Source organism: Microtus pennsylvanicus, chromosome 1 (assembly GCF_037038515.1).
Source record: "Microtus pennsylvanicus isolate mMicPen1 chromosome 1, mMicPen1.hap1, whole genome shotgun sequence".
NCBI lineage: Eukaryota > Metazoa > Chordata > Mammalia > Rodentia > Cricetidae > Microtus > Microtus pennsylvanicus.
The window spans coordinates 123812287-123836682 of record NC_134579.1 but is presented as its reverse complement, the minus strand read 5'-3'; the positions used below and the strand labels follow the sequence as shown (position 1 = coordinate 123836682).

At 49.5% G+C, this 24396-nt stretch overlaps 2 protein-coding genes across 5 annotated transcripts; both read left to right on the top strand.

Moving 5' to 3' along the window:
- The first annotated feature begins 233 nt into the window (after positions 1–233).
- Positions 234–13900, top strand: Oasl (2'-5'-oligoadenylate synthetase like). Of its 3 annotated transcripts, XM_075982552.1 has the most exons (6): positions 234–470; positions 4532–4814; positions 6812–6987; positions 9799–10040; positions 10927–11074; positions 12971–13900. In XM_075982552.1, exons 1-6 carry the CDS (start codon positions 273–275, stop codon positions 13469–13471), a joined length of 1548 nt encoding a protein of 515 aa, XP_075838667.1. In that variant the 5' UTR covers positions 234–272; the 3' UTR covers positions 13472–13900. The 3 variants fall into 3 exon arrangements, with proteins under 3 accessions (XP_075838667.1, XP_075838677.1, XP_075838687.1); XM_075982562.1 differs by lacking the exon at positions 4532–4814 and having other exon boundaries at positions 12971–13610; XM_075982572.1 differs by lacking the exons at positions 9799–10040; positions 12971–13900 and having other exon boundaries at positions 10927–11071.
- A 4472-nt stretch (positions 13901–18372) lies between these two features.
- Positions 18373–24366, top strand: C1H12orf43 (chromosome 1 C12orf43 homolog). 2 transcript variants are annotated; one of them, XM_075982530.1, is made up of 6 exons: positions 18373–18538; positions 21272–21314; positions 21462–21560; positions 21745–21818; positions 22445–22535; positions 22929–24366. In XM_075982530.1, exons 1-6 carry the CDS (start codon positions 18391–18393, stop codon positions 23254–23256), a joined length of 783 nt encoding a protein of 260 aa, XP_075838645.1. In that variant the 5' UTR covers positions 18373–18390; the 3' UTR covers positions 23257–24366. The 2 variants fall into 2 exon arrangements, with proteins under 2 accessions (XP_075838645.1, XP_075838655.1); XM_075982540.1 differs by having other exon boundaries at positions 18380–18538; positions 22932–24366.
- Positions 24367–24396: the final 30 nt, after the last annotated feature.

Below are 24396 nucleotides of genomic sequence, written 5' to 3'. Positions count from 1 at the left end.
ACAGCACAGAAATTGGCTGGCTGCCAGCCTTGTTAAGGTGGCTCCAACCTGCCAGCTCTGAGTTCCCATCCCCCAGCACACCTCCAGTGACAATAAATCTCCAAGAAGGGGACCCCCAACTAGCCCATTGCTCCCTGTTCCTCTCTTTCCCCACTCTTTTCACCGCAGGATGCTAGAGGTCAGCTGGGAAGGAGCCGCCTTAAAAAAGGAGGTGTGTGCGGGGAGTTGGCTATATAACCCTGCAGCGGCAGCCTTCAGTGGTGGGGGCGGCCATGGCACTGGCCCAGGAGCTGTACAGCTTCCCAGCCTCCAAGTTGGACTCCTTTGTGGCTCAGCGGCTGCAGCCAACCAGAGAATGGAAAGACGAGGTGCTGGAGACTGTGAGGACTGTGGAAGAGTTCCTGAGACGGGAGAACTTCCGTGGAGAGCGTGGGCTGGCCCGGGATGTGCAGGTCTTGAAAGTGGTCAAGGTAAGACTGACCGTTCATTCCCAGCCAAGACAGGCAAAACCCAAAGCCGGGGCCTCAGCCCACAGCGCATAGCTCACACTGACATCTCAGGATACCCCAGTTCCCTGTCTGCAGCCACTGCCATGAGCAGAATGAGCTGGTAAAGAAGCTAATAACAGACCCTCTTTGGGGAACGCAGTAGCCTAACCCTTAATGTTCTCCCATTAAGGCTTATGCTCCGTGAGGTACAATTTTTTCCCACTTTACAGACGAGCCAAACAGAGGTGTACGAGTTATAATGGCCACACGCAATGTGAGGCCTCTCATTGGATCCTGGCGCATAGTCTGTAAGAAACAGTTTAGGGAGCCTGATATGAGGGGTCCACTCCTGTGATCTCAGCACTTGAGAGGTGGAAGCAAGAGGATCATGGGTAGGAAGACAGCCTAGGTTACAAGTTTTAGATAAGGAGAAAGAGAAAGTGTGTGTGTTTGGGAACGATTGGTAAATGTTTAATATGGGATACATTTAGTAAGCAGACTGCTGTTTGTCAAGTCCAACAGCATCTGCTGGGGTGGAGTCTTTCTTTTGGGGGCCTCACGTGCTATGCCTGTTGAGATGAAGCAAATGCGGAGCAGTAGCTCGGTGCTCAAGTGCAAACCTAGCATGTTCGAGGCTCTGGACAGACAAAAGACAGACAGACACAGATGTGACAGGCTCTGATGTGCTGGGTGCCAGGGTGATCTTTGTATTTTTTCCTATCTGTCCATTCTTTAACTTTTTGATAATAGGAAGATTTTTATAATGGATGCTGAGGGAGCAATGTGGCTTGCTTAGGGCTGCACAGCTGGCCTCAGAGCTGGGATTTAAATTTGAATACTCAAACTGTGCCCCAAGATTCTCACTAAGAATCCCCCCCCAAATCCTTCCTCCAGCTCCCTCATCCATCCCCTGTGCTAGCCGGAATCACAGCTCAAGATAGGCAGAGGTCGGCAGACCTGGAAGGGGTGAGACCTGGGTGCGATTTCCACTCCTGAGAATTCCAGCCCTGCGGAGACAGAGACAGGAGAATCACCAGGAATCCCTGGTCCAACAGCTTAGCCAATCAGCAAGCCCCAGGACACAGTAAAAGACCTTTTGTTAAAAACCAAGATGGACAGCCCAGGAATGTTACCCAAGGTTGACCTTTGGCCTGCACACGCATACAAGCATACATGCACACAACTTTGGAGAATTAGTCTCAGCAGATTGTTCATTTACATGGAGACTGACACACAGAGAGGGTGGCATATCCAAACGCCACACACATCCAGGTTAGAATAAGGACTCTGGACTCCGAGCCTAAGGCGCTAACGTTTGCTCTTGGGAGCCTCTGTGCCTCCCTTGCACCAATCCTGTCTCCAAAGCCCAGACATGTGATTTAGAAGTGGCAGTCTGTGCCCTGTCACTACGCAGACCCGGATTTGTCTCTGGGCTTTTCCTCTCACCAGTTGTGTGACTTTGACTGTAGCATCCCAAACAAACATCATCTCCCACTGCCCAACACTGAGGCCTAAAAATTCTCTCAGGGGAAATTCTTAGACATAAAGGTTTCATTGTGACATTTGTCTAGAACTTCTTTCTGGTGCATGGGACTTCTCTCTTGGGCAAGGCCATCCTCCAGACCACTCCCTTCCTGACAAACTTGAGAAAGCAGTGGGTAGAATAAAAAGTATCTAGGAAGCAGAAGAGTCAACAAACAGTATGAGTTTTGATGGCAACAGATGCTACCGGCTAAGCCACAGTTCTCCTTCCCTAACCCACTAAATGATAGCCACACCCAAAGAGTGAGGCCCACAGAGAATGAACCTTAGACTCAAAGCCTTCGTTCTCTGCACCCTTGGAATTCCGGGCGGAGGGGCGGGCGGGGTGCTGAGCTCTCCACATGACTGAATGCTCATCTAACCAATCAGGTGTGAGCAATTTCAGCAGCGGCCAGTCATGAAGTCTGCTCTAAGCTGTTTAGGAAAGGGGGAGAGCTCGTCCTGCAGAGGGATCAGGAAGGGAGAGGGCAGTGTAGACACGACCTTTGCCAACGTTCAGCATCAAGCTGCCGTCCTTCCCCTCAGGGTAGGAATACCGAGTCTGAATGCTGGGATCAGAATAAAAAATGGAGAATAAAGATGGCAGGTGCCTGCTCCTTGGGAGCAGGGTGAGGTCCGTGGACAGCATCCCAGGATGGTAAGGAAGAAGAGCCACGGGCCATGTCGTCTGATGTTCCCTCTGACTCCCTGTCTGGCTGGGAGACCTTGCAAGCAGATTCTGCTCCACTGCCTCAGTATTCCTAGCTGGGGAGATGGGTCACGGGCCATCTCCACGGTGATTAGAAAAGAGAAATGCCTTCAATGGCCTTGCTGGTGCCGCACACTGGGGCTGCTCAGCCTGTGACGGAATTTCTGCAGTGACTGCACTGACCAGGAAAGGTAGACACCTGGAGACTGACCCTCCACCAGCAGTCCCAGGTCAACCAACATGGGGTGAGAAAGAGGTGAGCCGGAGAGATGCAGGGCCTTGTACGCCAGGGGGGTTCAGGGGCCTGCAGGGTGGCTCAGTATGGAAGGTGTCTACTACCAAGCCTGACAACGCAAGTATAATCCCAGGAACCCACGTGGTGAAATGAAGGGACTAACTCCCAATAATTGTCCTCTGACCTTCCACATGTGTGCCGTGGCACGCACGTGTGTGCGCACGCACACTCATACACACGAATAAATAAAATAAAAAAACTAAATGGTTCAGTCTCCCGCCATTAAGAGGTGGGGTGACTGATGTCTAGTAAGTTGGGGAGTCAACTAGATGAAAAGGAAGAGACACCACTGCTTACATCCAGGACACAGGACCCCACACCCAGCACTTGGCATTCAGCGTTTTAACTGACCTTCGCTGTGTTCTAATGGTTCCCATTGCATCAGCGTTCCATTTCACTCATGATGGACTTCGGGCTCCTAATGATCACACGGCAGATAAATCAGGGATAAGATTCAAGGGCAGGGCTAGGCATACAGTTCTAATACAAAAGAGCTTGCCTACCATCATGGCGGCTCCCTGATTCATCCAAATATAATTTAAGGGAGGGAGCATGGATGGCTGAAGATGACTGCTTCGCAGCCTGTGCAGTAGATAATTCTACAGGCTGGGAGCCCCTTATCAGATCCTCAAGGCCCAGAGTGTTTCGGGTTTAGACATCCCCCCCCACTAGGCTTTGACCTATTTACATAAACATAACAAGATATCTTAAGATAGGACCGAGAAGCTGAAGAGATGGCTCAGTGGTTAAGAGCACTAGCTGCTTTTCCAGAGGTTCTGAGTTCAATTTCCAGCAACCACATGGTGACTCACAATCATCTGTAATGAGATCTTGTGCGCTCTTCTGGCCTGCAAGCAAACATGCAGACAGAACACTATACACATAATAAATAAATCTTTAAAAAAGATAGGACCCAGATCTACTCATAAATTCGTGTTTTCATATAGCCCAAAGGCAATTCTGTACAATATTTTTGGTCACATGAGATTAGGTGTGGAATTTTCTACTCGTGGCGGCGTTAAAATACTCTTGGATTTTGAACATTTTGGAGTGTTCAGATTAGGGATACTCTGTCATTGTTCCCTTGGGGCGGGCATTTCCCTGGGTTGGACAAGACTGAGTCTCCAAAGGTGGATGGTGCGATCAGGGGATAAACAAGGGCTGCTATGGTGGGGGCACATCTGTCCCATTGCTTGGGAGACTGAATCCGTCAGAACGATCATGAGTCGAGGGCAGCCTGAGATACACAGTAAGTTCCAGGCCGGCTGTGGACTGCGCAGGGAGACCCTGTATCAGAAAGCAGAACATAAGGAAGCCTGGTGCTGGGTGCCAGCAGCCAGAGCTCCCGAGCACCAAATTTATCCTCCGTCTGTCTACCCCGTGACACGGGACGGCAGCGCTTCTCTCCTAGCCCTTGCGGAAGGACTATTTATTAAAGGGATCTATTGTGTGAAGGGCCCCAAGGTTGCTGGGCGCATGGCAGAGGGCCTTGGGATGACAGAGTTCTGTCTTCTGCAGGTGGGCTCCTTCGGGAACGGCACAGTGCTTAGGAGTACCACGGATGTGGAGCTGGTGGTGTTCCTGAGCTGCTTCCACAGCTTCCAGGAAGAGGCTAAGCACCACCAGGCCGCACTGAGTCTGATCCAGAAAAGGATGTTCTATTGCCAAGACCTGCTGGACCTTGGGCTCTGTAACCTGGGAGTGACCGAAGGAGTCCCCAGAGGTCTCATCTTCACTGTCCGGACAAGGGAGACCTGGGAGCCCATTTCTGTCACCATTGTGCCTGCCTACAGAGCCCTGGGTAAGGGGAACAGAAGTCCTACATGCCCAGCCTGCCAGCTTCAGGAGGCTGTTACCCCCTGCGTCTGGTGGCCACATGCATTGCTCCATCCTACCCACGTCCTGGGCTGGGGCTGAGCTGCCACAGTGTGCTCAAGACTCACACTCGGAGTTGGGAAACAGAAACTTATCACAGAGGCACACTGTGAACACACGGCCCACAGTGGAAAACGAGGAGCTCTGCTGAGGAAACACCAGAGAATGTTCAGGAAAGGATCAGATCAGGAACTGAGTCCTTCCTACACGATACTTGCTGTGTCTGGACATGCACTTCATTCCCAGAAGCAGACCTGTGGCAAGGGCAGGTCTAGGGGACACGCACTTCATTAGGGAATTAAAACAGAAAGGGGAAAGCACTAATGCCTTACTCAGCCTCTGCAGAACTCGAATGATTACTATAGAGACCTCCTCCACCTCACTCACTGCCCCATTGCCCTGCAGAGTGTATCCATTAACTGGGGGCAGCCTCAGAGTTAGGCGGCTAAGTCACCTACACCTGCTGTTTTGTTTGTGTTTGCTATCCACCATGTTTTACTCTGAGGCCAGTGACCCCAGTCTGATGTCCATAAGCTTCATCACCCTGGGACAAAACATCCAGGACAAGCAACTTAAAAGGAGGCAAGCCGGGCGGGGCTGGGCTCACGGTGTCAGAGGCTTCAGCAACCAATCACGTGCTCCTTCCTGTTGTTTCTGGCCAACACACCAGGATAGCGTGGAGCAATGTATGGAGGAAGAGACTTGCTCACCTTTCAGGAAGGAGTGGTGGGAGGGGGGGAGAAATCTAGAAGAGAAGTGTCTCTGTGTTCCCTTAAGAGGTGGCCCCAATGGCCTGACATCCTTCCGCTAGTCTCCACCCCTCAAAGGTTCTGCTTCCACCCTACAGCACCTCAGACTGACAGCTAGACCTTTAGCACGTGTGTCTTCAGGAAGACTTACTATCCAAACCAGGCCTGGAAAGATGGCTCAGTGCTTCAGGGAGATTCTCGCAGAGGACCTAGTTTGTGACCACGTGGCAGCTCACAACTACCTGAACCTCCAGCTCCATAGGACTCAGCGCCCTCTTCTGAGCTCCTTGAGCACCCATGTGTGTTGTGCACATACAAACTCATGCAGGCACACATGGATACACATGCACACACATGGATATATAAAAAAATACATAAATCTCCAGATCCAAACTCTAAAGAGTTTTGTATTGTGCGCCAACTCCCACTGATTACAGGATGTGCGTCATTGCTCCACGGGTGTTAGAAGTGGGAAGGAAGTCATCACAGGGTGGCCAGCACTCGGTTCTCCCTACGAATAGCGGCAGATTCCAACCAATGTTCTAGAAAGAGATCTATTGATAAAACAGACATTAAGGAAAGCTGGAAGTGTTGGGGACATCCAGGGACAATCTGAAACACGGAGAACGCCAAAGCTGGCCCTCCAGGCTGGGTGTGGTGGAGGATGCCTTTCATCACGGCACTCAGGAGAGAGGATCAGGTGGATCGCTAAGGGTTTGAGGCCAGGTCAGTCTATGGAAGAAGTCACCAAAGTAAAATTTAAAGAATGAAGTTTTTTGGTTTTTTTTGTTTTTGTTTTGTTTTGTTTTGTTTTTTTTGAACCTCACCAGAAAAGTTCTGTGGTGATAGCGCACACTTTTAACCACACTGCTCGGGAGGCAGAGACAGACACAGGCAGATCTCTATGACTTCGAAGCCAGCCTGGTTTATAGAGTGAGTTTCAGGACAGCTAGGGCTACACAGCAAAATTCTGCCCTGGAAAAATAAAAACAAATCAGAGAGAGAGAGCAAGAAATGGGCATAGCGGGAGAGAGAATATGAATCTCACTGGAAAGACCTTCACTCAGGGCTCAAGTCCCCTGGACACAGAATGACCAGGTCCTCTCCAAATGACTACTTGGTTCCCCCAGGGCTTCCAGCATCTTCACTCGGTCTCTGTTTCCACTCTCCTCAGGGCCTTCGTGTCCCAACTCTCCGCTACCCCCTGAGGTCTATGTGAATCTGATCAAGGCTAATGGGTACCCTGGAAGTTTCTCTCCATCCTTCAGCGAGCTGCAGAGAAACTTCGTGAAGCATCGGCCAACTAAACTGAAGAGCTTCCTGCGGTTGGTCAAGCACTGGTACCAGCAGGTCAGGGGGCTGCCAGGTTGGGGGGGGGCTCAAGAGCTTTCTGTGGCTGGCCAAACACCGGTACCAGCAGGTCAGGGGGCTGCCAGGCTGGGGGCCTCAAGAGAAAACAAGGTTAGGGGAAGAGCGGGAGAAAGCTAGGATGTAGGTGGCATTTTCTTTGAGCCACCAACCAGCTCTGAAATAAAGACACGGAGGCTTATTATTAATTATAAATGCTCGGCCTTAGCTTAGGCTTGTCCCACCAGCTCTTCTAACCTAATTTAATGTTTCTCTTCATCTATGCTTTGCCTCAGGGCTCTTTACCTTTTTTTCTTTCATTCCGTATGTCCTACTTTCCTTCTTCCTCCGTTTCTGTCTGTCTGGCCCATGGCATCTCCCTGTTGTCTGCTTTTCTTTCGAGCCTAAATTTCTCCTCCTACTTTCACCCCCTGCCTAGAAGTCCCACCTATACCTCCTCCCTTGCTATTGGTCATTCGGCTTTTTATTAGACCAGTTGGGTTCCTTAGGCAGGCAAGGTGAAACAGCAGCACATCTTTATACAATTAAACAAAGGCAGCCCATCTTTGCATAACTGAGCAAATATTCTGCCACACTGGGACATTTGCAGCCTATAGTTACGGTCTTCTTCGGCTGACTCTGCTCCTGGGGTTTGTGAACAACAAACCCAACAAGCTCAAGACAAAGGAGAGGAAAGATTTCCTGAAATCCACTCACTATTCTGCTTCTCGGTGATGGTTGTTTCTGAGTGTCCTGGTCATCATGAACGAATCAGCCTTGGTAAATACACATCTGAGAAGTACCCAGCATATGTCAACGTAGCCGGGTGTGTAGAGCTATCTAAACTGAGAAAGGAGGAGTCAGAAACAACTCCAGCATGTGCACACGCACGCACACACTCATGGTAGTGGGAGTGGTCTTCTTGTAAAATAAAAATACACGAAGATAAAGGTGAGGCGCAATGGCACACCCCTGTAACCACAGGACTTGGGAGACTGAAGCAAGAGGATCAGCCTGGACTATAGTCTGGGCTATACAGTGAGACCCTGTCTCAAATACACTCCATAAATTTGCTATTCTGGCATAAGGAAAAAGAGATTACCCGTAGATGGGTTATTTCCTAATCAGTGTGCTCATCTGTCATACACACACACACACACACACACACACACACACACACACACGTAGTTGGTTGTTTATGGATTCTTTACTCTTTGGGGGGCCTGCCACCCAGCTCCCAAATAAATCACACACATGGAAGCTTATTATTTCCTTCTTTTCTTTCTTTCTTTCTTTCTTTCTTTCTTTCTTTCTTTCTTTCTTTCTTTCTTTCTTTCTAGTTCATTTTTGGTTTTTCAAGACAGAGTTTCTCTGTAGCTTTGGAGCCTGTCCTGGAACTAGCTCTTGTTGGCCTGAAACTCCCAGAGATCCGCCTGCCTCTGCCTCCCAAGTGCTGGGATTAAAGGCGTGCGCCACCACCGCCCAGTGTCTTATTATTTCTCATAAATGCCCCACCTTAGCTTGGCTTACTTCTTGCCTGCTTTCTTAATTTAAATTATCCCGTCTACCTTTTGCCTCTGGGCTTTTTTCCTTTTCTTACTTCTGTAATCTTCCTTTCACTCCTACTCTGTGGCTGGCTGGGGGCTGGGGGCTGGGGACTGGGGGGCTGGGAGGCTGGGGGTTGGGGGCTGGGGGCTGGGGGACTGGGGGCTGGGGGGCTGGGAGTTGGGGGCTGGGGGCTGGGGGCTGGGGGCTGGGGGCTGGGGGACTGGGAGCTGGGGGGCTGGGGGTTGGGTGGCTGGGGACTGGGGGATTGGGGGCTGGGAAGCTGGGTGACTGTGGGTTGGGGGACTGGCCCCTTCTTTTCTCGCTCCTTGATCTCTCTTGCTTCCTTATCCCTCTTTTCCTCCTCCTACTTTCTCTGCCTGCCAGACACACCTATTCTTTCTGCTGTCTTGCTATTGGCCGATCAGCTCTTTATTCAATCAGTCAGGTGTTTTAGGCAGGCGCAGTAACACAGCTTCACAGAGTTAAACAAATGCAACATAAAAGAATGAAACACGTCTTTGCATCATTAAACAAATGTTCCACAGCAGAAATGAATGTAATCCACATTAAGCTAATATTCCACAGCACCAAGTTCAGCGAGAGAGCCTGTGTCAAAATGTGCCGAGGACAGTGACTGAGGGAGTACATCACGCTGATCTCTAGTCACCACGCCCATGTACATGTATTGTCACACACTTATACATACAAAAAGGATTTCAAATCCATCTGGTGAGATGTCTCAGTGGGCTAAGCGTGCTTGCAACACAGCCTGGGAGCTAGAATTTAACCTGACCCCAGGAACCCATGTAAAGGTTGAAGGAAAGAACTAGCTACACGAAACTGAGTTCTGACCTCCATACCTGCAGCACACTGTAGCATGCACACACACGCTCACGCACACACACACACATGCACATGCATGCACACACATATACATACAAATGCATCACATACACACGCACACAAACACACGTGCACACACACTCACACACATACATACACATACGCACACAGGAAGAACAAGAGATTCAAAAATAAATTATATTCCCCTAATTTTGAGCTCAAACATAATTTGAAGTCTACTAACTTAGGCCCTTAATCCTAAAATGGAGAAACCAAGGACCAGAGAGGGAAAGCGACTTGGCCAAGTCACACAGTTAGTAGGTAGAAGAACTAGAATTAGACTTTGGACTTTCTGCCCCTGGACCTGATGCCCTCCTTACACTTAATCTTTGCATCCCTCTCCGTCTCCCTCCCCCTCTGCAGTATGTAAGAGACAAGTGCCCCCGGGCCAACCTGCCCCCTCTCTATGCCCTGGAACTACTGACTGTCTATGCCTGGGAAGCAGGCACCCAGGAGGATGCTAACTTCAGACTGGATGAAGGGCTTGCCACTGTGATGGAGTTGCTGCAGGATTATGAGCTCATCTGCATCTACTGGACCAAGTACTACAACCTGCAGAACCCAGTCATCGCGGACTTCGTCAGAAAGCAGCTCAAGAGAAAAAGGTACTGGGCCACTGCTCTCAGCAAGTCTGGCAGGAAAAGCAGAGAGACTGGTGTTAGGTGTGGACTGAGACGGCCTGTGGGACAGCACGGGCTGCTTCCTCATTATCCAGCAGATGGTGGGGGGGTCTTGGAGCCGCAGGCATGGAGTTCAGGGTTGCAGTTCAGCCCAGGAGCTGCTTCACGGTCTACCACAGGGCTAGAGTCACCACTCGTGAGCCCCAAGCCCCAGGAACGAAAAGGGTCCCTCTTACTTAGGGACACGGAGTCTGCCTCAGGCACTCCCCCAAGGAGTCACAGAGGCCACCAGACTTTACTTAAGCCAGTAATGTTTAATCATTCATTGTTTGCATACAGGAGGGACATCTTGGAGGCAGCTGAGCTGTTCCTGTTGAGGCAGTAGAGTTAGAACCCTAAGAACCTTCTCTACCAACCATGAGACCTTAAGGTCTATGCCTCCATTCCTTCACCCCAAAGCGGGGATGACAATAATAGTAAGAATAAGCCGTATAGACCTGTGGGGAGGGTTAAAACAGGCTCACTTGGGTTCTGGCCCAGTGTTTCAAACGCAATCGATAAATGTTGGTGGTGTCACTGTTATCAAAGGCCATTCAGCAAATTTGGCCGCAAGCTTGTGCAGCCTCTCATAACCTCGAGAGGACTTCCCTGCCAGAGCAGACATCTGGTATTGCTCCAGGATACATCCAGCAACCTTATCTTCTCCAAAACTTCATCATCTCCATACCCTTGCTTGCCGGTGGTATTGTGAGGCCTTCCTTGGCTGACAGCTCTGGGGGATGGAGAGATGCTCAGTGGTGGGAAAGGGCGGTGACTGAGAGGCATCTCCCCAGTCTGGAAGGAGCCTGGGCATCCTCTCTCTGTGTTGCAGACCCATCATCCTGGACCCAGCAGACCCCACCCACAACGTGGCAGAAGGGTACAGATGGGACATAGTTTCTCAGCGGGCCAACCAGTGTCTGAAACAGGACTGTTGCTATGACAACAGGGACTCCCCGATCCCCAGCTGGAATGTGAAGGTAATGGTTTCTCCCAGGACTGTTAGTGGCCTGGCAATTCAACCATTACCCCTGCACAGTGTTGGCTCCCCCAGCTGGGTGCCTGTGGGGAACAACTCTTCAGAAGCCAGAAGCCTGCAACACCATTCTCCAGCCAGCTATGAACTTGGGGTGCTCTGTGACTTTCTAAACCTTGAGGTTTTAAGTTTCACATCCTTACACTCTCCCCCTACTGGAGATCACATTGCTGATCACTGCTTGTGTGTGCTGAGTTCAGATAGCTCCAGTCAGTCAGCCTTCAGGAGGCAGAACTAGACTGGGGGCTGGGCTGAGAGGGAGGAGGAAGGTCAGAACCGAGGCATAACCTTGTCCTCAAGGAATGAATGTATCACCGTTAGAAGCAAGCTTGCACAAACCTGCAAGACAGATTCCAGGAAGAGATGAGACTCTCCGCTAATGAAAGGTGCTCAGACACACTGCACGCTGGTACACCTCTGACGCAGCAAAGAGCGTGCTAATCTCGCATTTACAGTTTGCAAAGTGCTTGTCCAGGGGCTGTCTCCAGGGACCTTCAGGACAATTCTGTACGACGGCTGACCATTATCACTATCTTTACTCTTTGATACTGTAAGTACTGCTGTTTCCGTTTTTGAGAACAAGCTGAGGCTGCAGAGGGGTTAGGTCAATGAATCAAGTTCACAGTGCTAATAGGCAGCAAAACCTGCTAGCAAAGGCTCAGTTAGGTCTTTAATGAGACTCTGGAAACAGACAGTGAACACTAGCTAGAATCACCAGGCAAGAGTCCCTGCAGGAACTTTAAGCTGGAGGTGAGCCTAAAGCACCAGACGGGATATAAATGCCGGTGAGAGGGCTCCATGGGTAAGGGGGCTTGCGGCTAAGCCTGAGGCCCGACTTGAGTTCAATCCCTGAAGCCCACATGGTGGAAGAACAGAAATGACTCCCAAGAGTTGTCTGCCATCCACAGGTACACTGTGTGTCTCTCCCTGACACACACACACACATACACACACACACACTCTATCTATCATCTATCATCTATCTATTATCTATCTATCATCTATCTATCTCTCTATCATCCATCCATCCATCCATCCATCCATCCATCCATCCATCCATCTTTCCCAGATACTCCAGGTTGAAGAGAAAAGAATAGGAGGGGGCTGAGCAGTATATATGTGAGAACAAAAAGCTGCTGGTGGCAGAAACTAGAGCAGAGGCTCTAAAATAAGGCGCAGACAGAAAACGAGGGGCTGCAGCCAAATAAACCAGTGGATAGGAGGAAAAGCGTATGCCTCTGGGGTTTGTTTACGAAAACTGTGTATCCCTGATTTTGGTGGAGCTCTCTATCCATCTAGACCAGACTGGTCTCAAATTCACAGAGTTTTGCCCACCTCTGCCTCCAAAATTCTGGAATGAAAGGCTTATGCCACCACCACCCAGTGTGTGCCCCTGGGGTTTTTGAAACAAGGCTTCATTGCGTATCCTAGGATTCTCTCAAGCTCACAATTCCCCCGTTCCGAGTGCTGGAATGACACATATATGTCACCCCTTCCCCCGCCCCGCTGGGCTGTAGGAATTTTTTTCTTGAAAGTTTTACAAGCCCAAGCTTAGAGTCCTTCAAAACCCTGCTGTGCCCTGCAGTGAGTACTGAGCTCTAAGTGGGCGGGGGCGACCACTTTGTCTACCGAGTGGGAGGAGACCCAGCTTCACGGGGCTGCAACTGTGCTCCTGGGAGACGCCCAGCGCAGAACCTATAAACACAGAGCGCTCCCACACATTTGCTGATGACGACAGTGACGAGGAAGCCGATGTTGCTATGGCGAAGAAGAATCTGCGAAGGGAATTAACAGGTAATCAGACAGAAATGTGACCCTAACCTCATCTCCTCTCTTGCAGAGAGCACCAGATATCCAGGTGACCGTGGAGCAGTGGGGTCACTCCGATTTAATCTTCTGGGTGAACCCTTATGAACCCATAAAGAAGCTTAAAGAGAAAATCCGACGGAGCCGGGGCTACTCGGGCCTGCAGCGCCTGTCGTTTCAGGAGCCCGGTGGCCCCCGGCAGCTCCTCAGAAGCCACTGCTCATTCGCCTACTACGGAATCTTCTCCCACATCCACATCTGCCTTCTGGACACCATCTCCCCCGAGATCCAGGTCTTTGTGAAAAACCCAGATGGTAGGAGCCACGCCTACGCCATACACCCCCTCGAATTTGTCCTGAGCCTGAAACAGCAGATTGAAGATCGGCAGGGCCTTCAAACTCAGGAGCAGCAGCTGGAGTTCCAGGGCCATGTCTTGCAAGACTGGTTTGACTTTAAATCCTATGACATCCAAGACAGTGTCACCCTCAACCTGTCCAAGAAGAGGGAGGGGAAAGCTCCATTGGCACCCAGCTAGTTTCTTCTGTAAAGGTCTCTGGATTTTTGCTCACTCTGAGACTCAGCCTGGTCACCCCTCCTTCCAGTCCTCCGCTGGGGTGGTCCAGGAAGGGACCAGAAAGGATGTGAAGTCGTATGCAATCAGACAATAGCCAGGCACTCTGTGTGACAATGGAATTCTGGAGCCACCGCTGCAGGCCTCATGGGCACACTATCAGGGCTTGGTCAGTAACTGGTAGTTTACTCTTAACTTGTTCAGAGGAAGCCAAAAGGCTTCTCAACCAATTACACGGATCCAGCTTCAGGTCGCCTCATCTTCAACCTCCATCAGGGCACACCTGAAGCCTTCCCTGCCCCCACCCCCCTTGTGCCGGCCTCTGACTATCAAAAGCAAGGTAGGGCACCAAATCCCTTTCAAACTGAGAATAAACAGCCTCTATTTCTTCCCATTTTAGTGGTTTTTATTCATTTCTACAGAGGCCTCTCAACTCTGGGGACTGATGAAGGTTTAAAAAAAAACAGATGAAAAGAGGCAAAGTCTCAGAGATTGAGGATGAGACAATGTTTTAAAAATCCCCTCTGTGCATGGTAGCAGACCTTTAATCCCAGTACCTGGGAAACAGAGGCAGGTATATCTCTGTGAGTTGGAGGCCAGCCTGGTCTACATTGTGAGTTCTAGTCAGGGGCTACATAGTGAGACCCTGACTCAAAGTTTACTGTCCATAATAGTCTAGAAACAAAAACATGCAAACCAAAAACCCCTCATTTTCATTGTCAAAGGATGTTGTGATTGGATTTATGCCAAAACAAAAAACAAAAAAAACCCAAAAAACAAAAAACCTATCAAAGGCTCCCTTTTGATCTGTTTTCTGGTGGACTTACCATAGCTTCAAGTCCACTTTATAACTGGTTTTCAAAACCTTCTGGGCAATTTAACAATAATACTCTATATATCCCTAGTTTTTCTGCCTCCAGGCCTGGAAGAGCATCTCCTTTCCAAAGGGTAAACAGGCTACTCAGCCGTATCTTTGTGTACTTCATAGTCCAGCCCCTGTAGGTGCTTTGAAGGAGGAGCAAACAGGGCTGAGGCAGACCCACTGGTAGAGCACTCACCTGGCACCTGTGAAATCCCCAGGACTTCCCAAACCAGGTGTGGGGGCGAACACCTCTAATCCCCACACAGAGGCAGAAAAATCAAGAATTCAGTTACCCTTAACTACTGGTTTGAGGCCAGACTGAGCTACAAGAAACCCTTTCTCAAAAAAAAAATTGACCAGAATAATAAGTCACTGTTTTTGGTGCATTTAGACTCCTATAACAAAACAGCGTAAATCCAGTGGCTTATAAATAACAAGCTTTTGTTTCTTACTGAGAAGTTCAAGATCACTGGCACCCGGTGAGGACCTTTTGCTGGTTTATAGATGGCAGCTTCTCACTATGTCCTCATGTGGTAGAAGGAGAGAAAGGCAGCTCTGGGAGCATTAACAGCAGTGATAAAGGCTCTCTTTCCTGTCAATCATTTCCAAAGGCTCCATCTCTTAAGGAGTTTGCAGGAGAGTCAAACATTCTGATCATGGTGGTCACTTAAAAATTTTAAGGCTTTTTTATTTTATTGGATTGTGTGAGTGCTTTGCCTGTGTGTATGTATGTGCACCACGTTCATTTCTGGTACCCTCAGAGGTTGGTGTCAGATTCCCTAGAATAGGAGTTGTGGACAGAGGGTTGTGGACAGGAATGCTGGGAATACAACCCTGGTCCTCTGCAAGAGCAACAAGCGCTCTGAACTGCTGAACCTTCTCTCAGACACTCCTTTAAAACCTTTCCACTCAAGACTGCTTTCATTTCAAGGATATTTTTTTATATTATCACAGACATAGAAGTGTGTAAAATAAGCAGGCAAAATAAACACAGGAACAAATCATGGAGAAATACATTTTAAAACAACTCTTTGGGACCAGCAAGATAGCTTAGGAGGTAAAAGTATTTGCTGTCAAGCCTGGCAAACTGAGTTTGACCCCTGGGAATCACATAGAAGAAATACAGAACTGACTTTCTCAAGTTGTCCTCTGACCTCCACGTCTGTGCACATGCACGCACACATGCCCGTACGCTCGCACACAAAAAAATAAATGTAATACAAATCTTTTTTTAAAAAAAGTTATTTGAAGCCAAGGTGGCACATGCCTTTAACCCTAGCACTTGGAAGGCAGAGGCAGGGAGATCTCTGGGAGTTCAAGGTCAGTCAGGTCTACAGAGTAAGTTCCAGCACAGACTCCAAAGCTACAGAGAAACCCTGTCTCAAAAAAATAAATAAATAAATAAAAAGCTATTTGGCGTGTGTATAATTTTGCCATTGACTAAAGACTGAAGCAAGCAGGTGTAATTACAAACATATGCTTGTAATCCTAATGAGAGAAGCAGAAACAGGAGGGGCAATGTAAGTTCAAGGCCAGCTTGGTCTACACAGCACACTCCAGGCTAGCCGGGGACGTGTGCATCCATCTCAAAAGGGCAGAGGGGTAAAGTGCTTAGCTGTGCAATGATCTGAGTTCCATGCCCTAAACCCACATAACAAAAGCCAGGCATGGTGATGCACACTTGTAATCCCACTCCGGGGAAGGAGCCAGGCAAATCCCTAGGACTTGTTGGCTAGCAGACCAGCTTACTCAATGAGTTTAAGGCCAGTGAATGACCTTGACTTAACAAAATCATGGGAGACAGACAGCACCTAAGGAAAAATATTCAAGGTTGACCTCTGACCTCCACACTCATGCCCACCTATGTGCACATAACATAAACATGCATAAATACACACACATGAAAAAACACAAAAATAATTCTGCATGGTAATGAGATGGATATGTTTGCTCACTTTTATATAAATCTTTCTTAAACATTTGATACTGAGGGACACTGTTATAGAATATTATTTTAAGATGTCTTACATTTGCTTATGCTGTTTAACATTTGTTTAATTCTGCAAAGATGTGTAGCATTTGTTTAATTCTGCAAAGCAGTGTTACTTTGCCTGTCTAAACCACCAGATGGTCTAATAAAGAGCTGACGGGCCAATAGCAAGGCAGGAGAAGAATAGGCAGGGCTGGCAGGCAGAGAGAATAGATAGAAGGAGAAAACGAGAGAGGAGGGAGGAGCAAGAGAACAAGGAGAGGAGGACACTGGGGGCCAGCTCCCCAGCCCCCCAGCTCTCCAGCCATCTACCCAGCCCTCAAGCCCCCCAGCTCCCCAGCCATCCACTAAGTCCCCCAGTTCCCCAACCCCCAGTCCCCCAGCCCCCCAGCCAGCCACGGAGTAAGAGTGAAAGGAAGATTGCAGAAGTAAGAAAAGGAAAAGACCCAGAGGCCTTTTCAAGAAAGAATACGCCTCTGGGTGTGGGTTTATTTGGGAGCTGGGTGGCGGCCTCGTCCCCAAAGCCAGAAGAGCAAAACAACCAACAACAGGACACAGAACTTCGATGTTTGTCAGAGCGGATCAATATTTTGTTCTATAACCATCAATGCTGAGAATGCCTCTTCTCAGAAATACACTACAAAACAACAGGCACATGTTTAAGGCCGTTTCGGAAGTTGTTGGAAACGCTGCCCTAAACTCAGCACAAAAGTCAACAATTTTTTCCTAATGAAACCCAAGTTAGCAACTTTTACAACAAGTATTCTTCTAGAAAGCAATTCAGGGATGCACTGACTTGGTATGTGCTAAGGAATGGCAGGGAAAAGCATTCTTTGTTTGCTACAGCTGCACTGCCGTGCTTCCTAAGAGCGGAAAACTGTGTATAGCAAGAACTCTGTGGTTCATGGCTGGCAAGCTAAGCCAAGGAGTTCCAGCCTCCATTGGCACCCTGTGGTGTGAAGACACATCCAGTACAGTGTGCAGATCACGTGGTCAACGCTGCACTTAGGTTATGCAAGCGCCAGAAACATCACAGGTTCATCACATGCTTGATTTTGAAACGCACAGTCAGAAATCTTTACTATTGCCAAATTTCTCATGACCCTCCATGTTCAGTTCCCCACAATTAAGATGCTGGGGGTGGGCCCCAAATGGCAGTGTTCCACACCCATCTTGAAGCTCGCTTTATGTGCAGATCATAGAGGGAGTTCAAAAAGCAAACAGACTCTCAAGTGCTAATCTGCAGCTATCTATGGACTATAGACTGTGCTGTAACTGGCAAGGCCTCAGCTATTACAAGAGTCATTCTGACCCAGTATGTAAGACCCTGGAAGCCTATAGTTAACAATCTTCCTAAGATCAAATATGAACTTTAAAAGGTGGTTAGCTGCCTTCCTGATTTCATCAAATCATAAATAAATTCATTTTTCCTTAAAAAGAACTAATCTTGCTATCTTGCTTCTGTCATTACCTTCTTGTTTCACACACACACACACACACACACACACACACACACACACACACACACACACACATACACACACACACACATCTCCTGGGACTAGCTCTTATAGACCAGGCTGGCCTCAAACTCACAGAGCTTCTCCTGCCTCTGCCTGAGTGTTGGGATTAAAAGTGTGTGCCACCACCACCCAGCTGACTTCAGAATATTATTGTTCCCTATGTATATCTCTCATTTTCCCCCATCCAGTTAAGACTGGAAGCCAAGCATAGGGGTGCGTGTAACGCCAGATCACAGAAGGATGAACCAAAAGGGTTGAAAATTCCAGGCCAGCCTCTACACAGCAATCCCCTGCATCAAAAAAAAATCAATAATTCAAGAAATATAGAGGAAAAAGCGGTTGGAAGACCATTCTGGAGCTCATCTATCAGGACCGTGCACCGCCAATGGTGTTCTGTGAACTACAATCCCCATGATGCTCTGGGCGTCCCTTCTTCACGTGGGTCATGTGGAAAGGAAGGGCAAATCAAAAACGGACGCTTCCCCACAATTCTTTGCTGCATCTCAAGATGGTGGCGCCCAACGGTGCCATGAGCGATTCTGAGACCTGCAGCAGTAGCAACAGCGATGCAGAGGAGTTGGAGCGATGCCGCGAGGCAGCGATGCCCGCCTGGGGGCTGGAGCAGCGCCCGCAATGGACAGAAAAACCTAGAACCGGTATGGGGCTCTCCGAAGAGCGGGGTTCTTCCCCTGGGCCCTGGAAAGGATGGATGGTGGGTAGGAGTCGCAGCGTCTTTCTGAAGCTCCTGAGACCAATTGGGGATCACATTCACGCGGAGGGCGATTCCTTTATTCCAGCGGAGGCAGCTGAGGGACCTAAATGTCTCCCGACTGCGCTTTCCTGCATGTGTCCTTACTGCCATTCTCTGGGAAGGTAACCATGATTGAGCTGCATCCCCGTCCTGTATTCTCAGAATCCTGCCTTTCCCGGCCCTCGCATGCTGCCCCATTCTAGGTCACAGTGACTATCTAACCGTGAATCCCTAGCAAACCGGAAATGAATCCGAAATCTGCCAGTATAGGGATTCTTAATCATGGTTAGAAAATCCAACAGGCCCCATGATTTGAAATAGGAAAAAATAGTGCATCTTTACATTCATTATATACGAAATGAAATTTAACATCTTTTTTTCTCATCCGTGTGAGCCACAAGCCACAGTCGTTTGACAATACCTGCTACTTTGTTGCAGCAGAAGTCACCATATTGTTATAGCTTTCCCGTTACAATCTTTTACAGATACACTGAAGTGTCTTGTTCACAATATAATGTTGGAAAGAAATCATTTACACTCTTCTCTACTTTAACATTCCTGCAATCTTTAGACCCATTTCTAGATCAGTAGATGGCAATTGCCACACAAGCCTGCAACTTGTGTGAATCCCCAGTACCTATCGCGGAAGGAGAGAATTGACTCCCACAAGTGAGTCTGTTCCTAAACACCAACCTACAGCAGTAAACATTTCAAGTCTAGGAAGGGGGTCGACATGAAACCGAAGTGTATGACACCAACTGTGAAAGGTGTTTGGTCTAGTTTGTTTGTTTTGTTTTGAGACAGGGTCTCTCTCTAGTGGCCTGACTGGAATTCACTATGTAGACCAGACTGGCCTTAACTCACAGAGATGTCTGTGTCTGCCTCCTGAATTCTGGGGCTAATGGCGTGCATATGCACTGCCGTAGCCTTTAAAAAGTGAGTGATCTTTAGCTGGGCGGTGGTGGCACACGCCTTTAATCCCAGCACTCGGGAGGCAGGTGGATCTCTGTGAGTTCGAGGCCAGCCTGGCTTATAGAGCTAGTTCCAGGACAGGCTCCAAAGATACACAGAGAAACCCTGTCTCAAAAAACAAACAAACAAAAAGTGTTCTTTAAATTTTGTATTGCGTTTTATTTTGCGTGCGTGTACTCATGTGCACATGCACACAGGTGCCCCGTACACATGTGGAGATCAGAAATCCTTTTTCTGCTTTTACCATGATCCGGGGGCAAGTGCCTGGTGAACTGACTTACCTTTTCTGGGAGGTAATTTCCTCAGTTTATAGGTGTAAAAACCAAAAACTTGGGAAGTTAAATGGCTCACCCTGGGTCCGGAGTTGGAGCCTTTTTCTGTGTCCTGGGAGGACTTTGCCATTGCTATAGTGGGAGCTGTTCTTCGTGACTTCATGTTATGGAAGACAGGTGTCCATCTCCCAGACATCCACATCCAGGGCCATCAGGCTTTTGAGAGTGTATCAGGCAGGCACACTGTGAACATATAGTGACAGAGACACAGTGGTGGCCCTGGAGTCAGTGCCCCACGCTCTGCGTTGTTCTGGGAGCCATCAGTGACCATTCTCTTCACTTTGTCCACATCAGACTCTCAGAGGCATCTTTCAGCATCTCTCCCACACAGCGAGCCCGCCCCGCCATGTAGACTCCATCATTACACTGTCTGTATTCAGAGTCCTCAGTGATATGAGCAAATCTCAGTCTGCCCTTCGGCTCTTTGGTCTCATCCTGCTGAGATATGCTATAAAAACCTAAACCAGTTTATATCACTGGAGGCTTTGACTCTTCCACTGACTCGTCTTTCTCAAAACTGCAGTCCTCACACTGCCTCCCTGGGAGGCCTGGGTGATGTAGCCCCCACGATCTATCTCTGCTCAGCACCCCAGGTTCCTGCCTCAGCAGCTTGCTTCCCCCTGCCTGGAAGACTCTCCAGGTATTCCCCTCTCAGATCTCTGTCCATCAGTTACCTCGCAAAGCCCTCCTTGCCCACCTGTGGAGGAAGAGCCCCCCACACACACTGTGCTCGCCTCTCCTGTCTTTTTCTTTTGTGCTTTTTATACACTGCTGTTATCCAATTTGATACTGTTACTGTCGTTTAGCATCTGTTTTCACCAGGAATGTAAGACCTCTGAGGACACCGACGCTTGTCTGAGCTGTACGGCGGGTGGGGCATCTGGTTATTAATAGTCATTCAGCCATTCATTGCTCTGCCCACCATCAGCATCCGCAGTGATCCGCACAAAAGCCAGTTTCTTCTTCCACAGCCTACTCCCCATATAGTAGACGTTCAGTGAACCATACTCATAACACACTAGGTTTGCTTGTTAAACATTAACAGGGCCTCCGGAACCAGATGACCTGTACCCTCTTTCTAACCCCCATTACATCAGCTATTAGTCATGCGTCAGCTCAAGGCTAACCTGGGCTATGTAACAAAACCTGGGTTCAAAAAAGGAATTAGTTTTTAGACTCTAGCCATATTATTTTACATGTCTCTGACCCCAAATGGAAATGGGCGGGGCCGGGAACACCCTTGAGCCAAACGTGTAAATCATCTAAAATGTACCTAGCCCATGCTGCCACCGTCCCCTCTGTAAACTAAACACCTCATTTTCCTCGCTCCACAGATGCTGCAGGTAAACAGGTGCCGGCGTCCAAGCCAAGCCACAGGTACTGTGCTTCGGACAGAAGCTTCTGAGTCACTGTGTGTTCCAGGTGCTAGGCGACAGGGTGGCAGCAGGAACAAGACACGTGGGCCCTCTCCTGTGGGGGCAGCTTCTAAGCTGTCAGGAAGTGATGGCCTTCCGTGTGTTACAGGCGCGAGGTGAACAAGCATGACGAAGATGGCAATGAGCTTCAGACCACACCTGAGTTCCGAGCCTTTGTGGCCAAGAAGCTGGGAGCCATGCTGGACAGGTGAGCAGGAGCACGCTATAGCTCGAGATGCTCTCGCCTCGCCCTCCCAAGTTCTGGGCTTACAGTCTTGTGCTCCAAACCCAGCAAAAGAAAAAGAAATAGAAAGTTTTTAGATTTAAAACCAAAAGGTACTTTTGTTGCTACCCAAAATGTCATCCTAAGTCTTGCACCTGCTCTCCCTTAGCTCCATCGCTGTCTCAGAAGTGTGGAAGAAGCCATGCAAGGCAGAGGTGCAGCCCGTGGCAGAGGCGGAGGACGGTGAGTCCTTGAGGCGCTGGTGGACACTGCCCTGGGGAGGTCCACCGTGTGCACGGAGCGCCGTGGTTTCTTCTTACGTCTGCTCTCCCCACACTCTGAGGCAGGCATTATGGTACCCATTCCCAGAGTGAGCTAGCTCCGGTACCTGCAGAAGCGCTTTGCCTTCTTGTCCCACAGTCTTTCCCGCCTACTCTGTCTGATCCTGTCCTATGTTTGAGCCTCTTTGGAGGCTGCCGCAGGTGAGAGATGCAACTCCTGACTTCTGGAAGCTTCTAAAGGCCAGGTGTGGTGGCACACACTTTTAATCCCTGCACTTGAAGCAGAGGCAAGTGGACCTCTGTGAGTTCAAGGCCAGCGTGGTCTACGTAGCAAGCTGCAGGACAGCCAGAGCTACATAGAGTGACGCTGTCTCAAAGTCCTCAGAAGCTTCTGAAGCTTACTGTCTGGTTTGGCAGCCAGTGGGTGGTGCCTCTCAAGCCCCCTGTCCTCTGGCTCCACAGGAGAGCAAGCCAGCCCTCAGTTTACACGCACATGGCAGGGGGGCCCGAGGACAGACTGTAGCCTCGACAGCTGGATGGGTCAGTGCCTGCTTCTCCCAATCCTGACTCCATCCCCACGATTTGTAGGCTTCCGCCTTTTCTTCACATCTATCCCCGGAGGCCACAAGAAGGAAGCTCCTCCGAAACCCTGCCGAAAACGCCAGCCCCCCAGCTCCAGGTGAGAGCCCACAGCCTCTCCTCTCTCTCCTCTCCTGGCTGATCCTGTGAAGTAGCTGAGTCAGGTCCAGATCAAAGGAAGAAGCCTGTCAGATCCTAGGGCAGTGTGCCCCAGCAGGAAGCGCACAGGGTCCTCTCAGGGGAGCTAAGGTTCTCCACGCGTTGGGCCAGATTCCTCCCTGTATCATTCTTGCCTCTGTTTGGGTGCTGTCAAGGTCCTCATTGTAGATGGGAGTGCTGAGGTCAGAGAGTTAAAGTGACAAGCTGACCTTGGAGCCTGAGTCTGCCTCAGCCCTGAGCCCAGCTCCTTGGCTGCCTCCACCTGGTCTAGAGGCGACAAGGTAGCTATGAGTCCCATCCAGTCTCCTGCTAATCCAGCTGCTCTCCCCGGCAGCAGTGACGACAGTGACGAGGAGTGGCAGCGGTGCCGGGAGGCAGCTGTGTCTGCTTCGGACATTCTCCAGGAGTCAGCCGTACACTGTGCTGCTGAGGTGGAGAAGGAGGCGGAGAGAAAGAAATTGAAAAAGAAAGCCAAGAAGAAGGCTGACATTGACTTAACCGGAGCCACAGGCCTGAAACAGGAAAAGGAGGCAGGCACCGTCAATGGGGACCCAGCATCACTTGGGACCAAAAAGAAGAAAAAGAAGAAAAAGGCCAAGAAAGCCAGGGAGGCTTCCCTGCGCCCTCCAGCAGAGTGTGCAGCAGCTGGGCCTGCAGACTGACTCCAGGCTGAGGCATCATAGCTGCCAGCTCTTGAGGCTGAGGCACCTGTGGAGTCCAGGCAAAGCTAAGCCGCTCTCCAGGTCCAGCACGCCTCCACCCACAGTGACTTTAGCTGGGCTTGTGGTTCCAGAACATTCTATTACCTCAGGACGGAGGACACTTTCAGTTTTTAAGACTGAGTCTTAGAGCGTCCATCTCCCCTACCTGCCCAGCCAGGTGTGACACGTGGTCTTTAGAAATGAGAGGAAGGGTCTCCAGGGTACTGAGGCCCAGGGAAAGTTTGTACCCCTCCCCCAGCCCACACAGACTCAACAGCGTTGCCAGGAAAAGAAGGAAAGATACCCCCTCCTTTTTTCCCCAGAATTTTCTTACTCCAAAATTTTTAATATACCATCCATAAAAACATGTCTAAGTCAGGTCAGTTACTGCATCAGGCGCCAGAGTACTGGGGACCTACTTAATTTAGGGTGCAGGCTTGGCTGCAAGACCCCAAGTAAGTTCTGGCCCCAGCACCAAAGAAAAAAAGGGAAAATAAGTTATCAGTGACCCAAGAAGTAGCCTAGGGACTGCCCTGCTTGATGCTGACCCTCTCTTGTTTTATTGTTTGTCTGAAAGAGTCTCTGTGTAGCTCAGACTGGCCTGCGGCCGACAGCCTCCTGCTTCTGCCTCCTGAGTAGGGAGACAGGAATGCGCTGTCATTGCTGTGGTGTTGGGTGATCACGCTTACTCGGCAAGTGTTTTACCGCTGAACCGCATCCCATCCTCAGTGCTGAAAGTTAGGGGACATCTTAAATAAAAACCACATGTGGGAGCCCCCATCCCCCAAATCTGCTTCCTCACCCCAGCTTCAAGACTCTGGGAACGGCACCACGTGTGGACTGGGCTCCTTGCAGTGAATCTGCGAGGAGAAGGCACAGGCTTGGGTGGTGTCTCCTTGCCTCGTTCCCAGTGACACAAGAGAAACAGACGTGTGACCATGTGTCTCAGGGCTCTGGCCTGTGCCCACCTTCCCTCTGCCTTCCCTCCGGCTGCTGAACGATAAGCAGGAAGCTTCCATACATTTTTCTTTGACTTTACTAAAAGTTAAATAAATGTACAGGCTTGTCATAGCTGACTGTACGCTGCAGGGGACAATGCTC

Excerpts from the sequence above, each read along its gene's own strand:
- Oasl (XM_075982552.1), top strand. The coding sequence starts at position 273 with ATGGCACTGGCCCAGGAGCTGTACAGCTTCCCAGCCTCCAAGTTGGAC. Across the intron at positions 4,815-6,811 it reads GCCTGCCTACAGAGCCCTGG|GGCCTTCGTGTCCCAACTCT; the intron begins GTAAGGGGAACA and ends CACTCTCCTCAG. Across the intron at positions 6,988-9,798 it reads TCAAGCACTGGTACCAGCAG|TATGTAAGAGACAAGTGCCC; the intron begins GTCAGGGGGCTG and ends CCCCCTCTGCAG.
- C1H12orf43 (XM_075982530.1), top strand. The coding sequence starts at position 18,391 with ATGGTGGCGCCCAACGGTGCCATGAGCGATTCTGAGACCTGCAGCAGT. Across the intron at positions 21,315-21,461 it reads GCGTCCAAGCCAAGCCACAG|GCGCGAGGTGAACAAGCATG; the intron begins GTACTGTGCTTC and ends CGTGTGTTACAG. Across the intron at positions 21,819-22,444 it reads CGTGGCAGAGGCGGAGGACG|GCTTCCGCCTTTTCTTCACA; the intron begins GTGAGTCCTTGA and ends CACGATTTGTAG.